Here is a 16672-nt window from a genome sequence, read left to right on the forward strand (position 1 = left end):
GAGCCGAAGGCAGTCGCTTAACCAACTGAGCCACCCAGGCGCCCAGTCATTTGCAAATTTAATCTCTTGTTTAAGAGACAGGAAAAAGGGCGCCTGGGTGGCTCAGTTGGTTAAGCGACTGCCTTCGGCTCAGGTCATGATCCTGGAGTCCTGGGATCGAGTCCCGCATCGGGCTCCCTGCTCAGCGAGGAGTCTGCTTCTCCCTCTGACCCTCCCTCCTCTCATGCTCTCTCTCTCATTCTCTCTCAAATAAATAAATAAAATCTTTAAAAAAAAAAAAAAAAGAGACAGGAAAAAATAATCCCTCATTATACGGTGAGTCTGAGGGCTCTAGGGGCCGGAAATGGGGACATTGACAAGATTCTCCCAGAACATACTCATTGGGGCTGGCAATACTTTTCATCAGTGCTCTGAAGAGCAAGGCCCCAGCAGGCCTCTAAAGCCTGATATGGCTGTACTTAAGCCAGGCTGGGCCTCCTTGGCTTGTCTCTGAAGCATCTGGGTTTTCGTTTCTTATCTTCCGTCTTCAACAGCAATGCTCCACACTGATGAGAAGAATAAGGTCAGCCTTGCGTTTATACAAACTCAAGTGGTTTTCCAGAAAATATGGATCTTAACAGTTTCCTTGGCCAGTTATCTGAGGCCCAGTTGTGGAAATGGTTGTTCTCTGAGAATGAAGTCTTCATTACATAGTCCTTGGGTCAATTTTGAGAACTCCTGGTGGGGGCTTTCAAACAACTGGGGGAAAAACTGGCTTTGACCCACACAAATGCACAAGGAACTCTCCTATCCAGCGCTGCCCAGGTAGCTCAGAAAGGAACACCATTTTCCTTGGCTGAGAATAGTACTGAATAAAGGAGGTCCTCTCTCTGGGCTCAGGACTGCTTAGTGGCAATACCTAAAAGTCAAGACTTTGTCTTTCTTTACCAATGACATTAGAAACAGAGAACACTCTTGTTTCCCCAAAAATGAAAATGTAAAACGGGCTTGATTATAGCATATTCAAGAGAAGTGTGTTTGCACAATTACCAACATCAGTAACACCTTGGCTTACACTTTCGGTCTTCCGATGTCATGCATAACCCAGACCTCAATTCGTGTGATTTTATCCTTCTGGAAATAGGGAATTTCAAAATCTGCAAAAAAAACTGAGAAGGAGGAAAGACATTTTTTTAGAAAGATTTATATTTATTTATTTACTGAGAAAGCGAGAGAGAGTGCAAGCATGCAAGCAGGAGGAGGGGCAAAGGAAGAGGGAGAGAGAGAATCTCAAGCAGACTCCTCGCTGAGTGGGGAGCCAGATGCTGGACTCGATCTCACGACCTGAGATCATGACCTGAGCTGAAATCAAGAGCTGGACGCTTGGGGCGCCTGGGTGGCTCATTCGTTAAGAGTCTGCCTTTGGCTCAGGTCATGGTCCCAGGGTCCTGGGATGGAGCCCCACGTCAGGCTCCCTGCTCAGCGGGAAGCCTGCTTCTCCCTCTCCCACTCCCCTTACTTGTGTTCCCTCTCTCGCTGTGTCTCTCTCTGTCAAATAAATAAATAAAATCTTTAAAAAAAAAAAAAGAGTTGGACGCTTAACTGACTGAGCCACCCAGGTGCCCCAACATTTCTTAAAGTCCTAAAGCAATAGGATACTTTTCCCATTTCACTGTTAGTTGATTTACACATTACTTTTGTTGAAAAGCTTTCAGGGTGTTCTGTGGGGGTATTTTTGGCTTTTATTTTTAGGTTATTTATTTCATTCGTGCATTCATCAGCTATTAATGGTAGAGATGTATAGACATGGCTCTGACCTCCAGTCATTCAATTGTCTTTGCTTTACCTGAACTTACAAAAGGAAGCCTTATGCTGGTGATTAAGACAGTTTTCTTAAGCTTCCATTTGAAAAAACTAAATAAACAACTTGGCGTTCTTTGTTGTATTTGTTGATGCTGGTGTTCTCACCCTTTAACAGGATAGGCTCCTGATGGCTTTGAACCATTCAGCATGACATAGATCACCCCAGAACTGTCCTTTGAATACTGTAAGAAGAAATAAGTATTTTGATTAACACATGTCATTTTTCAGCTATGAAATGAGCAATTTTTTTAAATTGACATTCCTCAGTGTGAGCAAGGATGTACTAAATTTGATATTTCATACAGCTGGTAGGGATGCAAATGGCATCTCTTGGAAAGCAAATTGCTTTGAAATGTCAAAAACTCATAGACTCTGTGATTCCATGGCTGGGAATCTACTCAGAAAACCATGTGAAATGATCAGTTTCCAGCATTGTATCGGCTGGAATACACTAAAGTATGCTGCCAAACAACCTCAAAATCACAGTGGCTTTAAACAACAAAGATTTATTTCATGCTCACTCTACATCTTTATCACAAGTCCACTGGGGTTTTGTCCCCTATGTCCTCGCACTGGGACATAAGCTGATCAAGAGTCCATATCTGCAAAGTCATTGATTGTCAGGGAAGGGAGAAGGGGACAGTGGTAAATCACAGACCAGTTCTGAGACATTTCCACCCAGAAATCATACACACTCCCTCTCACATCTCATTGGCAAGTCACAAGAAGCCACAAGCAAGTAACGTCAACAAGGCAGGGGAATGCAAACCATGTATGCAGAAGATGAACCAGACATTTTGTAAACAGCTCTAAGGACCATCACAAGCATTGTGCACAAAGGTGTGTACTGCAGCATTGTTTGTAAGCCATCTAAAATAGTCAACAACAAAGGAATGGCAAGTAACTGATAGTACTTAAGTGTCTGAAATATTAGCCTGCCATTAATAAAACTGTGCAAAAGATTTGCAAACACAGAGGAAGTATGTGTATGTAAAGCAAAGTGCAATATTAGGAAGATAAAGCAGGAGCTCTACTATGCTAAAAATAAGTGGACAAAAGTCTGGGAATTTTAGTCCCCCTCAAAATTCCCAAGGAAGAGATAGGTCCAGTGAAGTTCCCAAATCTCCACTTCAGAATACTACCAGAACATACAATTTCCCTGATAAAAGGTTGATACTGGAGTGAGGTGGGGGGCTGGGAAGGCAGGTGGCACCGAGAGAGCCATGACTGGACTTAGTGATGCCCAATACCAGCGGCAGCAAAGCAAAAATACACTTGAGACGTGCGTGTCATGCACGTCTCAGGGTTCCAATAGTCCGTGCTAATGGTCATGGTCAAATCCACAAATGCCAAGGTCTGATGACCATAATGCTGAAGGGGTTGCCTTCAGGCAGCAGGTATATACATGATTAATTTTCTTATTTGTATTTTCTATTATTTGTCACTTTTTTATCCTGAGCAGCTATCACATTGGTAAGAAAAAAAAAAATGAAATAAAAAATGCATGCAGATACAATGAGGCTATATGATGTAGTGGTTGAAAAATTTGTTCTCTGGCTCCTCCACTTATTAGCTCTGGAATAAGGCTGCTTAATAAGTTGAATAGAAAGAAAATACATAAATAAAAAAAATAAGGCTGCTTAAGTTTCTTGATCTCTTTATTCCTCATTTTTCCTATCTGTAAAACAGGGGTCATAAGGGTCACTGACCTCATAGGATTGTTGTAAAGATTAAATCATTTAAAATAATAATTACTGGGACACCTGGGTGGCTCAGTTGGTTAAGCATCCGACTCTTGGTTTTAGCTCAGGTCATGATCTCAGGGTCGTGGGATCGAGCCCCGTGCCAGGCTCCCGGTGCTCAGTACAGAGTCTGCTTGAGATTCTCTCCCTCTGCCCCTGCCCCCACTTGCATGCATGCTCTCTCTCTCTCTCTCTCTCTAAAATAAATACATTTTAAAAATCTTTTGGGGCGTCTGGGTGGCTCAGTCGTTAAGCGTCTGCCTTCAGCTCAGGTCATGATCCCAGGGTCCTGGGATCGAGCCCCGCATAGGGCTCCCTGCTCTGCGGGGCGCCTGCTTCTCCCTCTCCCACTCTCCCTGCTATGTTTCCTCTCTCGCTGTGTCTCTCTCTGTCAAATAAATAAATAAAATCTTTAAAAAAAATACAAAATAAAAATAAAAATCTTTTAAAAATAAATAAAAATAAAATAAAACAAAATAATAATTATCAACATGTACTGAATACTTCTCTGCTACAATTCCGACCCTCTCCTCATCACATACTCAACTACCTCTCCTTGTGCATAGACTATCCAGCACATTCTGAGGACTCATAAAATGTGGGCATGATTCTTAGCTCCTTGATGAGAGTGTTGCTATTGCCTCTGAGTTGCAGCTATGATTCCACATTCAGGTGATGATGCCTCCGTAGCCTCCATGAGGGGCTCTGGCAGCCTGGAGCTCACTGAGTGGAGTCTCCACTGGAAACGGAGCCGACGGGTAGTGAGCATAAATGCGGTGCTCCCGCGGGATCAGCAGGAGAGCTCAGCAATAAACAATGCCTTTTGCCTGGAGCTGGCCCTCTGTCCTGCTCCAAATCACAGCGTGAAGGAGGATTTAACCAAAGTAATCTCACTCTGATCAACAAGGGACCCAGTGGACACCCAGGGATCCAGGATGGGACAAAAAGGGACATGGACAGCCCTGAGAGGGAGCTGCTGGTGGTGGGTGGCAGGACCCTGAAGTCCACTGGCCTCCGAGTCAATACAGCTAACATTTAATAGACTGTCATCATCTCTGGTGGCAGTATTCTCTGAGGAACAGACCTTCGGTAAGGGGCCATTTCTGTGTGTCCAGTTTATCTTCCCCTCGCCTGTCACCTACCACCTCCTATCACCTCCTCTATGATGAATAGCAGGCTTGGGGACATTTCTGACCCCGACAGCTGGATCTCAGGTGTCCCAAGGTCTCACATAAAACAGGGGCCGCCCCATTTTACATAGCAATCAAAATCGCATTGATTCGAAATACTAAGAGCAGCCACAACACTATAGTAATAGCGACTATTTAATATCCTCATCTATACCAACATTCACTGAATGTGTTTGCTTGCTGTGCTAAGTATTTAGGCTCCTTAAGTCCTCACATCTTTATGGAGTAGACAGAGTGAATCAGAATGTGGCGAACGTGGACACAAAGAGAGGCTCAGAGACATTAAGTCATGACCCGATGGCCCCGTCTCTGAACCCCTCTGTCTTATGTTCTTGGGTCCCACCTGTGCTAACCTCCCAGCCGGCCTTCCCAAGCTCACCTGCATAGACGCCCTTTTCCAGAAAGAATCCACGGGGTTGTTTTCACAATCTTCTGATGTAGGGCAGGACTGGTAATCGAGTCCTAAGGGGAAAATAGACGGACATTGTTTCATTTCAAACATTGTATCAGAGAAGAATTGATTTACAACATTCGCTGACTCCACAAAATCTATTTAGTCTGTGTTTACAAGTTTGACGTTCACAGTTCTGCCTACCTGACCCACAAAGAACCCAATCTGTGATAGGAAGACAAGTGTCATTCTGCTTTGCACAGATGTGAAGAAGGCAGAGACCCAAGCAGTTGGCTGCCGACCGCCAAGCATCAGCATGTTAGCTCGGCTTTTTCTTTACTGAGGGTCCAGTGAAGTGATTTAAAAAAAAAAAAAGTCTTTGCTCTGTTGAGTGAAGTGCCTTCTCCAGTTAGACCCAGTCTTAGAAGTAAATACAACAAAACACCAAGACAGTGATAGTCTTTAACCAGAAAACAGAAATTTTATGACATTTAAAATATATAAAGTGTTAAAAGGTATTACATTTTAAAAATTCTAATGACAGGGGTGCCTGGGTGGCTCAGTCAGTTAAGCGTCTGCCTTTGGCTCAGGTCATGATCTCAAGGTCCTAGGATCAAGCCCTACATCAGGCTCGCTGCTCAGTGGGGAGCCTGCTTCTCCCTCTCCCTCTGCAGCTCCCCCTGCTTGTGCGCTGTCTCTCTCAAATAAATAAAATCTTTAGTAAATAAATAAATATAAAATTAAAATTCTTTTTTTTTTTAAGATTTTATTTATTTATTTGAGACAGAATGAGAGAGAGAGAGAGAGCACATGAGAGGGGGGAGGGCCAGAGGGAGAAGCAGACTCCCCGCCGAGCAGGGAGCCCGATGCGGGACTCGATCCTGGGACTCCAGGATCATGACCTGAGCCGAAGGCAGTCGCTTAACCAACTGAGCCACCCAGGCGCCCTAAAATTAAAATTCTAATGACAGAATTCAGCAGGCATATAATGGGATTGCTCCCCCATTTACTCTACAAAAAAAGGAGAAAGTACTCATTGACAAGTCCTTCCAGAGAGAACCAAACAGGGCAAAATGTGTACTTCTGAAGGAAATTTGGGGAGTTTCCATGCCCCCTCAGGGCCCATCACTCTCCCATCTTCCCAGTGTTCACCAACTCAGAGGCCCTCTGAACCCCACCCCGTAGGGGTTTTACGAGATTTCATTAGGCAGACATGATTGATTAAATCATGGCCTTGGTGATTAACTCAATCTCCAGCCCCTCTTTCCTTCCTGGAGGACAGGGATGGGGCCAAAAGCTCACAGGCTCCAATACGGTTTTCCTTGGTCTTTCTGGTGACCAGCCCCCATGTGAAGCTATCTAGGAACCCCCAGCCACTAGTCATGTCATTATCACACAAAAGACATTCTTATTACTCTTCATATTCCCAGGGTCTTAGGAGCTGTGTGCCAGGACCTGGGGACAACAACCAAATATTTGTGATTATACCATACTCTCCCTTCCTTCACATTCTTTTTCTCACACTCCACACGTCCCTGCTGCAGGATAATCAAACAGACTTCCCAGTCACTGTCTATTGGATGAACGGCCACGTCCATTGACCCGGACCCTGAAATTTTCCCATTTCCCTCCCAGTGAAAGCCCTGTGCCATCTGGCCCTCCTTTATTCCTCTAGCCTCATCGCCTACTACTTTGCTCTTTACTTGCTGCAGTCCTTGCTGTTCCTTAAATATTCCAGACATACTTCCACCTCAAGGCCTTTGCACTGGCTGTTCCCTCTCTCAGGAAATTCTCTTCCTCAACTCCGTCAGATCTTTGCTCAAATAGCTGCTCAGCAAGGCTTTCTCTGGACACTAATGTAAACCTGCAACACTGTCCTCCCTCTTCCTTCCCCTCCCAGCACTTCCTACCCTCTTTCCTGTTTTGTTTCTCTCTGTAGCCCATGGAATCTTGGGGCAGACTGTTTGACTCGCCTGTGTCTTGTCTTATCTCCCCATCTATAATGTAAGGATGGGGTATTATTTTCCTGTTTTATTCTGCTGTGTTCCCGCTGCCTACAGGCACAGAGTAGGCACTCGTAGTTGGATAAATGAATGAATGGAGGAGAATACACAGAAATGACCTTAGGCTAACTTTTAAAGTGATTCCAATACCCAGGCAGGGAGAATCTCCAGTTTTCATGAACGGAATATGGCCTCCTACCTCCTCTCCTGCTTACCCTTCAAGACTCATTGAGAACCAAGAGCTGCTGGGAAGCTTCCCAGATACCCCGGTCTGGGCTAGTGTCTGTGCTACTGCTCAGGACCTGGGCTTTCCTGCATCAGAGCACAGCACGGGAGGAAATGCCCCTCACAAAGCTGTAAGCCCTCCGAGGATGTCAACTGCGCTAGCTCCAGCTCTCAGAAGGATCTGGATGCATGAGGAGAGTTTTTATTACCACCAGGCCAGCCCTGGTGACTTTCACTGTGATTTTAATCGCAAAGTATCTTCTGGTACTTGGAGTGGCATTTAAGAGCAAAGGCTTCAGAATTCATCAGAAGAGGATTAACTCCTGGCTCAACTCCGTCAAGTGATTTAACCTCCCTAAACTTCAGTTTCCTCTTCTGGAACAGGAGAATCGTGAGGCCCGGTTGGGCAGGGCTGGGAGCATGTGCTCTGGAGTCAGACTGTCTGACTCTGCCGCTTCCTAGCTGTTCACTCCTCAGGAAGTTTCTTAACCTTGCCGTGCCTCAGTTTCCTTATTTATCACAACAGAGATTAGGAGAGGACCTATCCCTTGGGGCTGCTGCAGAGATTAAATTAGTTAATATGTATCAGTATATGCTTAAAGAGTACCCAGCAAAAGATAAGTGCTTTCTCTCTATTACTGTCAGCATCAATTATTATTACTACCACCTACCTCAGAGTATTTGGGGGGAATCAAATGAGACAAATGCATAGGAAAGCATTTAGCACAAATGACAAATGCAGAGTATCGACTTAACTAGGAGCTCTCACTTTCCCTGTGATTTGTCCGGGAGTCTTACCGGAGGCATTTTCCTGTCGACACCAGCTCAGAAAATCACCAATCGTCCCGTACAGAACATTGCACAGAGGTACCAAGCGACGGGCATTCTCTGAATAGCTAGTGACAAGGAGGTGGTTGTCTTCCCAGAACAGGGACTAAGGAAACACAAACACAAAAGTAACATGAAAATGAAATCAAAGCAGATTTTTTTTCGGTCAGGCAGTCCATATTTATTCAACTCTGACTTCTCTGACAACAACTGAACTTTCTTTTTCTTTGTCTTTGCTTACCCATTCAGAGAGTGCCATGATCTCTCCTCCCATCGTTCCAAGGGTCATGCACAGGTTAACAAAGTATTTTCTCAGTAATAAATATATATATTTATCCCTGGATTTAAAAAGAGATCAAAGGACCTGGGTTCGAATCCTTACTCTGTCATACACTAGATGTGTGATCTTGAGCAAGGCATGTCATAGCCCTGTGACTCAGTTTCCACATCTGGAAAATGGGGAGCATGAGCCCTTTTTCTTCTTCCACAGCTGTGTTCAGGAGGATACGTCACCACAAAAAGCACTTTGGGGAGTGTAAAATGCCTCAGAAATATGTTACTTTTATACTGTATTTTACAGTTTCCACTATAATGCTACAGTGTTTTCGCACAACAGTAAATATAAATAACAATATCCCTCCCATGATCTCATCAGACCCTCAGTAGTCCAACTGGGCTATGCCTAGACTGGAAGCTTCCCGAGGGTCGGGGCTGTTTTGTTCCCCATTGCAAGCATCCTCAAGCCTTAGCACAAGGTCCAACACGTGGAAGTAATTATTTACTGAGTTCATCAACTAGCACCAAAATCTATGAAAGAAGAGAACAACATTTAGGGTTCCTCTTTTTACTGGCAGGAGGCAGCAAGTTGCAAAATGCAAAATATCCTTAAAAATCATTATTTTCAATCTATTATATCTCTGAATCTTCCAGCTCCATTTACAAATTTAAAACAACAATGTTAAGATTTTTTTCATTTGGGGGCACCTGGGTGGCTCAGTCGTTAAGCGTCTGCCTTTGGCTCAGGTCACGATCCCAGAGTCCTGGGATCGAGCCCCGCATCGGGCTCCCTGCTCGGCGGGAAGCCTGCTTGTCCCTCTCCCACTCCCCCTGCTTGTGTTCCCTCTCTCACTATTTCTCTCTCTGTCAAATAAATAAAAATAAAATCTTTAAAAAAAAAAAAGATTTTTTCGTTTGCAAACATCAATGTTACCTGATTTCACAATGAAAAATCGGGTTAAGAATTATGTTGTCAAGAAACAAAACAAAGCATCTGACTTTCTTTAAACTCAAGGTATTGTTCTAAGCAAACATATTATGTAGATTTTCTCATTTGTTTTCATTTTATTAGAACTCAGAACAAAGACATGTAGTTTGCTTAAAGAAACTGGTACTGAATAGACAGAACCTTCAGGTCCCTTAAAAGGAGGGATTGGTCTTCTGGGAAGATACTGAGGTTAAGGCTCTTCTGAGTCACTCAAAAGTTCAGGCCTTTGGGGCCAGTTAGGACACAAATTATTCAGAATTGGCTAGGGGCAGAGGCCCAGGGGAAAGGTGTGGCAAGGTCCTAACATAGTGATTCCCCACACAAGACTTGTTGATTTAGGAAAGTTCCTTCTGCCCAGACAGGCAGGAGACCCAGAATTACCACTGAAGACAAAGATGCCTTCCCACCAGAGAACTCAGGTGAGTTTGCTGCTTGATTTTTTGGGGAGACTGAAACAGGTGCCCGCAGGGTCGCAGACACCTGGCCCACGCACCATCTATCTCTATAGAGACGGAGAGGAATGTTTTACCTTGTCTCTGGGAATGGAATGTCTGGAGAGGTTAATAAGAAGGTCGTAGTCGGAGGGAAATACGGAACAGGGATCCTTGTCCAGCACCACTTTAAAGGCTTCCCAGATAGCTGTGCAGTTCTTGTCCCTGTGCAGCGGCATACATTAAAAAAAGAAAACCAGGGCACCTGGGTGGCTCAGTTGGTTAAGCGACTGCCTTCGGCTCAGGTCATGATCCTGGAGTCCCGGGATCGAGTCCAGCATCGGGCTCCCTGCTCAGTGGGGAGTCTGCTTCTCCCTCTGACCCTCCCCCCTCTCATGCTATCTCTATGTCATTCTCTCTCTCAAATAAATAAATAAAATCTTTAAAAAAAAAAAAAAAGAAAACCAAACCACATCATGAGATGTTGTGAATTACGGCCATTTCTTTCTAAGTACTCCAACAGCTTCCCGCACAATTTTGCCATTTATCAACTCTGCATAACGAGGCACAAAAAAGACAGCAAACTCTCCTGTCTCGTGCATTAACCCCCATTTAGAAGAGGAGAAGAAAAAACCTACGTGATGGATTTGGAAATCTGACAGTGGAAATGGCTACGACACACATTTTTCAGAGCTAAGGAACAGAGTCTTGTCCTGGGCTCCCAGAGATGAGTAGAAAAGGCACTTTCCTGGAGGATGACAATTCCAATAAACCAGGCAGGCTCCCGACTCCAGGGGCCTCTCCACTGAGACTTAAGGTCCACTTTCCCCGGGGCCACGTGTGGTCAGGCCAGTGGATGAGACCTTGTAAAACCAGGAATGAGAGCCAGGTGTTGAGAAAAGCTGTTTCGCCTCCTGCAGAATGTTAGTTAGGGCTAAAGTTATCAGGGACCACAGTGAGAAGTTAAAAGGAATACACTCTCTTGCTCTCCAGCACGTTCATTTGTCAGCTTCACAGGTCCTGTAGAACCGCCCTGTTCCTGGGAAACGCCCAAAGTTACTCAAGAGTGCAGCAGACGTTCTTGGGAAATTACGGAGTTAAGCAATCCGCTTGAATGCCATGCTCAAAAGATTATAAAAGTTTTACTAAGTTCCCGTGGCCAGCTTCTTATTTGTAGGGACCAACTGACCCAAATGTTGCTGGCTGTCAACCTGAAGCCCCCATTTGTGTTAGAGGAGTCGGTGCTTTAAGAACTATCTCCCTGTCTGACGCCTGGGTGGCTCAGTCGGTTAAGCGTCTGCCTTCAGCTCAGGTCATGATCCCAGGGTCCTGGGATCGAGTCCCGCATCGGGCTCCTTGTTCCGCGGGGAGCCTGCTTCTCCCTCTGCCTCTGCCTCTCTCTCTCTATCTCCCATGAATAAATAAATAGAATCTTAAAAAAAAAAAAAAAAGAAAAGAACTATCTCCCTGTCTCCGTACTTGCTGAAAGTAGTAAAAACCATTTGCTCGTGCCAAAAGATTTGGGCTGATCTATTCGAGGACGCACCTCATGCTGTCACCCTTTGCATTAGGTGACACTAAGGCAGACAGGACGCCCTCCGGTGACAGCCACAACTCTTCAAGTCCATCCTAGCTTTCCAAAAACATTTCCCAAGGCATTTGTAACTGTTTATTTCTTGTGTGGGGCAGTGGGTAATATGGGCGTTCCTTATATTATTCTCTGCTCTTTTTATTTGTCTGAAATGAATCAGAAAGAAAAAAAAAACTGGCACAAGAAAAAAACATTATGAAAACAGAAAAGGTAGGTCCAAAGAAGGAACAAAAATTAGTAAGAAGCACTGTGCTGGCAAGAGAGACTCAAACTCATAAAGTTCTCTAGGTTTCAGAGGATCTGAAATTTGAATTCCCCAAGTCCCTGGATTCACCAGTTTCTAGGTCGGCCTTCCTGGGTCTGACCCTTCTGGCTAAGCATATACTTGCTGGCTGTCATCCAAACTCACCTCTACCTAATCCTTGCCTCTAGGTTGACGGCCCACAGCCTCCTTCACTTACACACACACACACACACACACACTCCTCACCCCTAGACTTCTCACCCTCTGCACTTGGCCCCCCCGACTTTTAGAAGCCCCACCTTCCGGGGCGCCCGGGTGGCTCAGTTGGTTAAGCGACTGCCTTCGGCTCAGGTCATGATCCTGGAGTCCCGGGATGGAGTCCCGCATGGGGCTCCCTGCTCAGTGGGGAGTCTGTTTCTCCCTCTGACCTTCCCCCCTCTCGTGCTCTCTGTCTCTCATTCTCTCTCTCAAATAAATAAATACAATCTTTAAAAAAAAAAAAAGCCCCACCTTCCCCCGCGCACACCTCTCGGTCGAGATCCTCCACCCCCACACACCCCTACCCTTCAGCCTCCATCTGCCCCTCCCGACACCCTCCTCCCGACACCAGCTCACCGCTGGTCCGGATTCAGGAGGGCCACGTACTCCGCGCATCGGCCCAGGATGATGCTCTGTAGGTGCGGTGTGGTGCCCTCCCCGCGCCACCGGGCGCCCCCAGCGCCCGCAGCGCCCGCGACCAGCAGCAGCAGGAGCAGCTGAGAAGGCGTGAGCCCCTGGGCTGTCATCGCTGGCGACTTTGTCCCTACAGGTCCGTGCCTTCTGACTCACTTCTCATCCCGCACTAAGGCGACTCCCTCCAGAGGCGCTGCGCAGTCCTGCACTCCAGGACCACCCCCTGGCTTTCTGCCTCTGCTAGCTGCTTCAGTTCCAAGATTGGGACTTCACTGGCGATAAGATTCTGGCTCTTGGCTTTGTTGTTGTTGTTGTTGTTGTTGTTAAGATTTTATTTTTAGGTAATCTCTGTAGAGATTACTTGGGTGTACCAAGGTGGGGCTCGAATTTACAACCCGGAGATCAACAGGCCGCATGATCCAAGGACTGAGACCTTTTTGTTTTTGTTTTGATTGAAGTATAATTATCACACAGTGTTGTACAGTTTCAGGTGTACAACGTAGTGATTGGACAGTTCTATACATTACTCAGTGCTCACCATCTGTCACCATAGGTTATTATATTATTGACTATATTCCCTATGCTGTACTTTTCATCTCCGTGACTTATTTTATTTTATTTTATTTTTTTTTTTCTTAAAGATTTTATTTATTTATTTGAGAGAGAGAGAATGAGAGAAAGCACATGAGAGGGGGGAGGGTCAGAGGGAGAAGCAGACTCCCTGCCGAGCAGGGAGCCCGATGCGGGACTCGATCCCGGGACTCCAGGATCATGACCTGAGCCGAAGGCAGTCGCCTAACCAACTGAGCCACCCAGGCGCCCCGTGACTTATTTTATAACTTATTTATTTTATGTACCTTTTAATCCTCTTCAGTTATCTCACCCATCCCCCACTCACCTACACCTGGCAACCACCAGTTTGACAAACTAACAAACAAAAAACCTAGCTCTTGGCTAATATTGGCCAGAGTCCAGGAGGAAGGAGCCCCCACAGAGGTGAAGCTGGGGAATAGGTGAGGAAAGTTTAGTCATCAAAAGAAAGATTTTTCTGGCCCCAAACGGACACCTTTGACAGATGGCCTCTTTTCCACCAAAGATGAGTGGGTTTTGTTTTCAGGAAGTAATAACCACAAAACCTAATATTTATTGAGCTGCTATTATGTGCCAAACACTCCATAAGCAGTAGTCAATTACTTTTTATAACATCCTCCCAGTTGGGTTTATCATCCCCATTTTACGGATGAGGAAATTTGGGGAAGTTAAGTAACTTGTCAGAGGTCATAATCTCCCTTCCAGATAGATGCAAAATCCTAGAGTCAGTTCAGAGAGCCAGGGACACCAGAATTGCGCTTGGAATTCTGGAGGCCCTTATCCTCAATTTTCACAGTAATGATAGCTGTGAACTCTGAGTGCCGAAGGGCAAGCATTTGGTAAACACGGGAAGCTGGCAAGATGTGGGGGTTGGTGGGTTCTATAACATTTTATGTGAATCTTTCTCTTTTTATTTTTAAAGTTTATAACCCAGACCCAGTCTCCTGTCCAGCCCTCCCTGACTCAGTCCAATTTCCAGATTAAGCATTTTTGTTTCAAAAGTTTTTTGTATTTACTTCCATGTTTGCAAGTAACATGCCTATATGCTGTTTTCTTGATGTTTCCTTCTTAGATTCTATTCTTTGACTTCCTAGGATGGAAAAGGAAATTTTATATTTAACCTCACACATCCTCAAAAGGCATCCTTCTGTGCCTTTCATCATCCTTAGTGTTTTATCTCAAGCTTTAGATCAGGAACAGTATTTACATTATTATTGATGGGGTTTTGGAATATAGGTGAGGTTCAGTGGGGTGGAGTCCAGAGCCGAGGACTAAGAAAGAATTCTTGAGACATCTTTGGTGCAAAATGGTGGTTTATTAAACCACAGGGACAGGACCCAGGGGCAGAAAGAGCTGCTGCCCCAGGGTTGTGAGGTTGTGAGGGGTGGCTGATTATGTACTATGCGGTGGAGGAGGTGAGGAAAAAGGGAGGTTTCTGAAAGAACTTTCAGATGCTAAAGAAGACTCACAGGAACCAGAGGCCTTGCCATTGTCAAGTTAAGGTTGTTTACCCCTCTAGTAAGGCATTAACATTAAGATAGTTGGGAACGGGGGCACCTGGGTGGCTCAGCTGTTGGGCGTCTGCCTTCAGCTCGGGTCATGATCCCAGGGGCCTGGGATCGAGCCCCGCAACATCGGGCTCCCTCTCAGCGGGAGGCCTGCTTCTCCCTCTCCCACTCCCCCTGCTTGCGTTCCCTCTCTCGCTATGTCTCTGTCAAATAAATAAATAAAATCTTAAAAAAAAAAAATGCATTTCTTAAAAAAAAAAAAAGGTGGGAACTTCTTGGAGGAACATTACACTCTGCCCACTTCAAGTATGTCAAAGGGCTGCAGGTTATAAAGACATTTTTTATATATATATGTTTATTTGAGAGAGAGAATGAGAGATAGCACGAGAGGGAAGAGGGTCAGAGGGAGAAGCAGACCCCCCGCGGAGCAGGGAGCCCCATGCGGGACTCGATTCCGGGACTCCAGGACCATGACCTGAGCCAAAGGCAGTCGCTTAACCAACTGAGCCACCCAGGCGCCCGGTTATAAAGACATTTAATTTTATTTACATTCCCTTCTGGAAGCTATTGCTAAGGCTTTTCTAAGTAAACTGAGGAAGACTCAGGTCTTGCAGGATTGTGATCTGTATAAGTTAACTATTTGTTTTTCCTTTAGGACAGCCCGGAGTGCCTGAGGAATGTCACATACATCCCATGGGGGTGGGGGTTAGGGGGTGTCAGCTTCTGCTTTGTCCTCAGCTTGCCTTCTGTTCCCTCATCAGTTATGGCCTGTGAATATTATTCATGACTGAGCTTGTGGTATTCTATGTTTCCTTTCTTGTAAACTTATTGCTTACCCTAGAGGTAATAATTAATCTCCCTCTCCCTCTTCCCCCCTTTCTTTATCACCACCTTCCCAGGCTTATTTGTTTGTGTGCTTGGTATTATAAGTACACTTATGATTATGGTCAAATTCTCTGCAACACATGTGAATTTCCCAAAGCATCAGCCTGTATTTTAGGTAGTTTGATTTCTTTCTTTTTCTCTCTTCCTCCCTTTCCTTCCTTCCTTTCTCTCTCCCTCCCTCTCTTTTTTTCTCTTTCATTTCTTGGAAACACCCTTCCTAGAGCTGTCAGCACAATGAATGGAAACTAATTATTAGAATACCAAGCACACAAACAAATAAGCTTAGGGAGAGAAGGGGGTTGAGGTAGGGGAGACAATTATTACCTCTGGGTAAGCAAGAAGTTTACAGGAAAGGAAACAATCATGGAATACTGTAAGATCAGCCATGAGTAATATTCACAGGTCATAATAATATGAATGCTGATTACTGATTTAAAGCTTGTATCTAAAAAATAGAACTCAACAACTCAAAAATAAGAAGAAAAGCAACACAAATTTTAAAATGGGTGAAATAGTTGAACAGATACCTCACCAAAGAAGATACGTCCACTACAAGGTATTTACCAAGAAAAAGATGAGAACATCTCTACCGGGGCGCCTGGGTGGCTCAGGTGGTTTAGCATCTGGCTTTGGCTCAGGTCATGATCCAGAGTTCCTGGGATGGAGTCCCTGCATGCAGCTCTCGGCTCATCGGGGAGCCTGCTTCTCCCTCTCCCTCTGCCACTTCCCCTGATTGTGTGCTCTCTTTCTCTCTCTCAAATAAATAAAAGTGTAAAAAAAAAAAGAAAACGTGTCTACTCGAAGACTTACACATGAAATGTTCATTGAACTTAATCCGTAATGGCCCTAAACTAAACAATGTAAATGTCTAACAAGAAAAGAATAAACAAATTGTGATCTAGTCATACAATGGAAAACCACTCAGCAATACAAAGGCATGAACTACTGATACACTGAAGCATCTAAACGTATATATACTGAGTGAAAGAAGCTACAGGTAAAAAAAGGCATATTTCATTATTCCCCTTATAGGAAGTTCCAGGAGGCATAGGATGCTGACATATATAGAACTGGGGGAAAGAAATTTCAGATGGTGCCAATTGCTTGAGCAAAGGCAGAATAATGGGAAAGCATGGGGCTTCTCCTGGAAAAGATAAAAAATTAGTTTGATTGGTAAACAGAGTGCAGGTTGAGACTTGCCGGGAAAGCTAGGGTCATATCTCAAAGACCTTGAACTCAGTACTAATCTGGACATTGTTTTCTTG

General features: G+C 44.9%; 1 protein-coding gene across 1 annotated transcript in view; it reads right to left on the reverse strand.

Annotated features, from left to right (window-relative positions):
* The window catches only part of BST1 (bone marrow stromal cell antigen 1), a 26142-nt gene extending 13566 nt beyond the window's left edge, over window positions 1-12576 (reverse strand). Inside the window, exons 1-6 of the mRNA XM_044912777.1 lie at window positions 12367-12576; window positions 10015-10141; window positions 8192-8327; window positions 5154-5236; window positions 1948-2024; window positions 1055-1147 (exon numbers count right to left, since the gene is read on the reverse strand). Coding sequence (XP_044768712.1) covers window positions 1055-1147; window positions 1948-2024; window positions 5154-5236; window positions 8192-8327; window positions 10015-10141; window positions 12367-12536 — 686 coding nt within the window. The 5' untranslated portion in view covers window positions 12537-12576. The remainder of the gene's footprint in view (window positions 1-1054; window positions 1148-1947; window positions 2025-5153; window positions 5237-8191; window positions 8328-10014; window positions 10142-12366) is intronic.
* Window positions 12577-16672: the final 4096 nt, after the last annotated feature.

This window comes from Neomonachus schauinslandi, chromosome 2 (assembly GCF_002201575.2).
Source record: "Neomonachus schauinslandi chromosome 2, ASM220157v2, whole genome shotgun sequence".
NCBI classification, from domain to species: domain Eukaryota; kingdom Metazoa; phylum Chordata; class Mammalia; order Carnivora; family Phocidae; genus Neomonachus; species Neomonachus schauinslandi.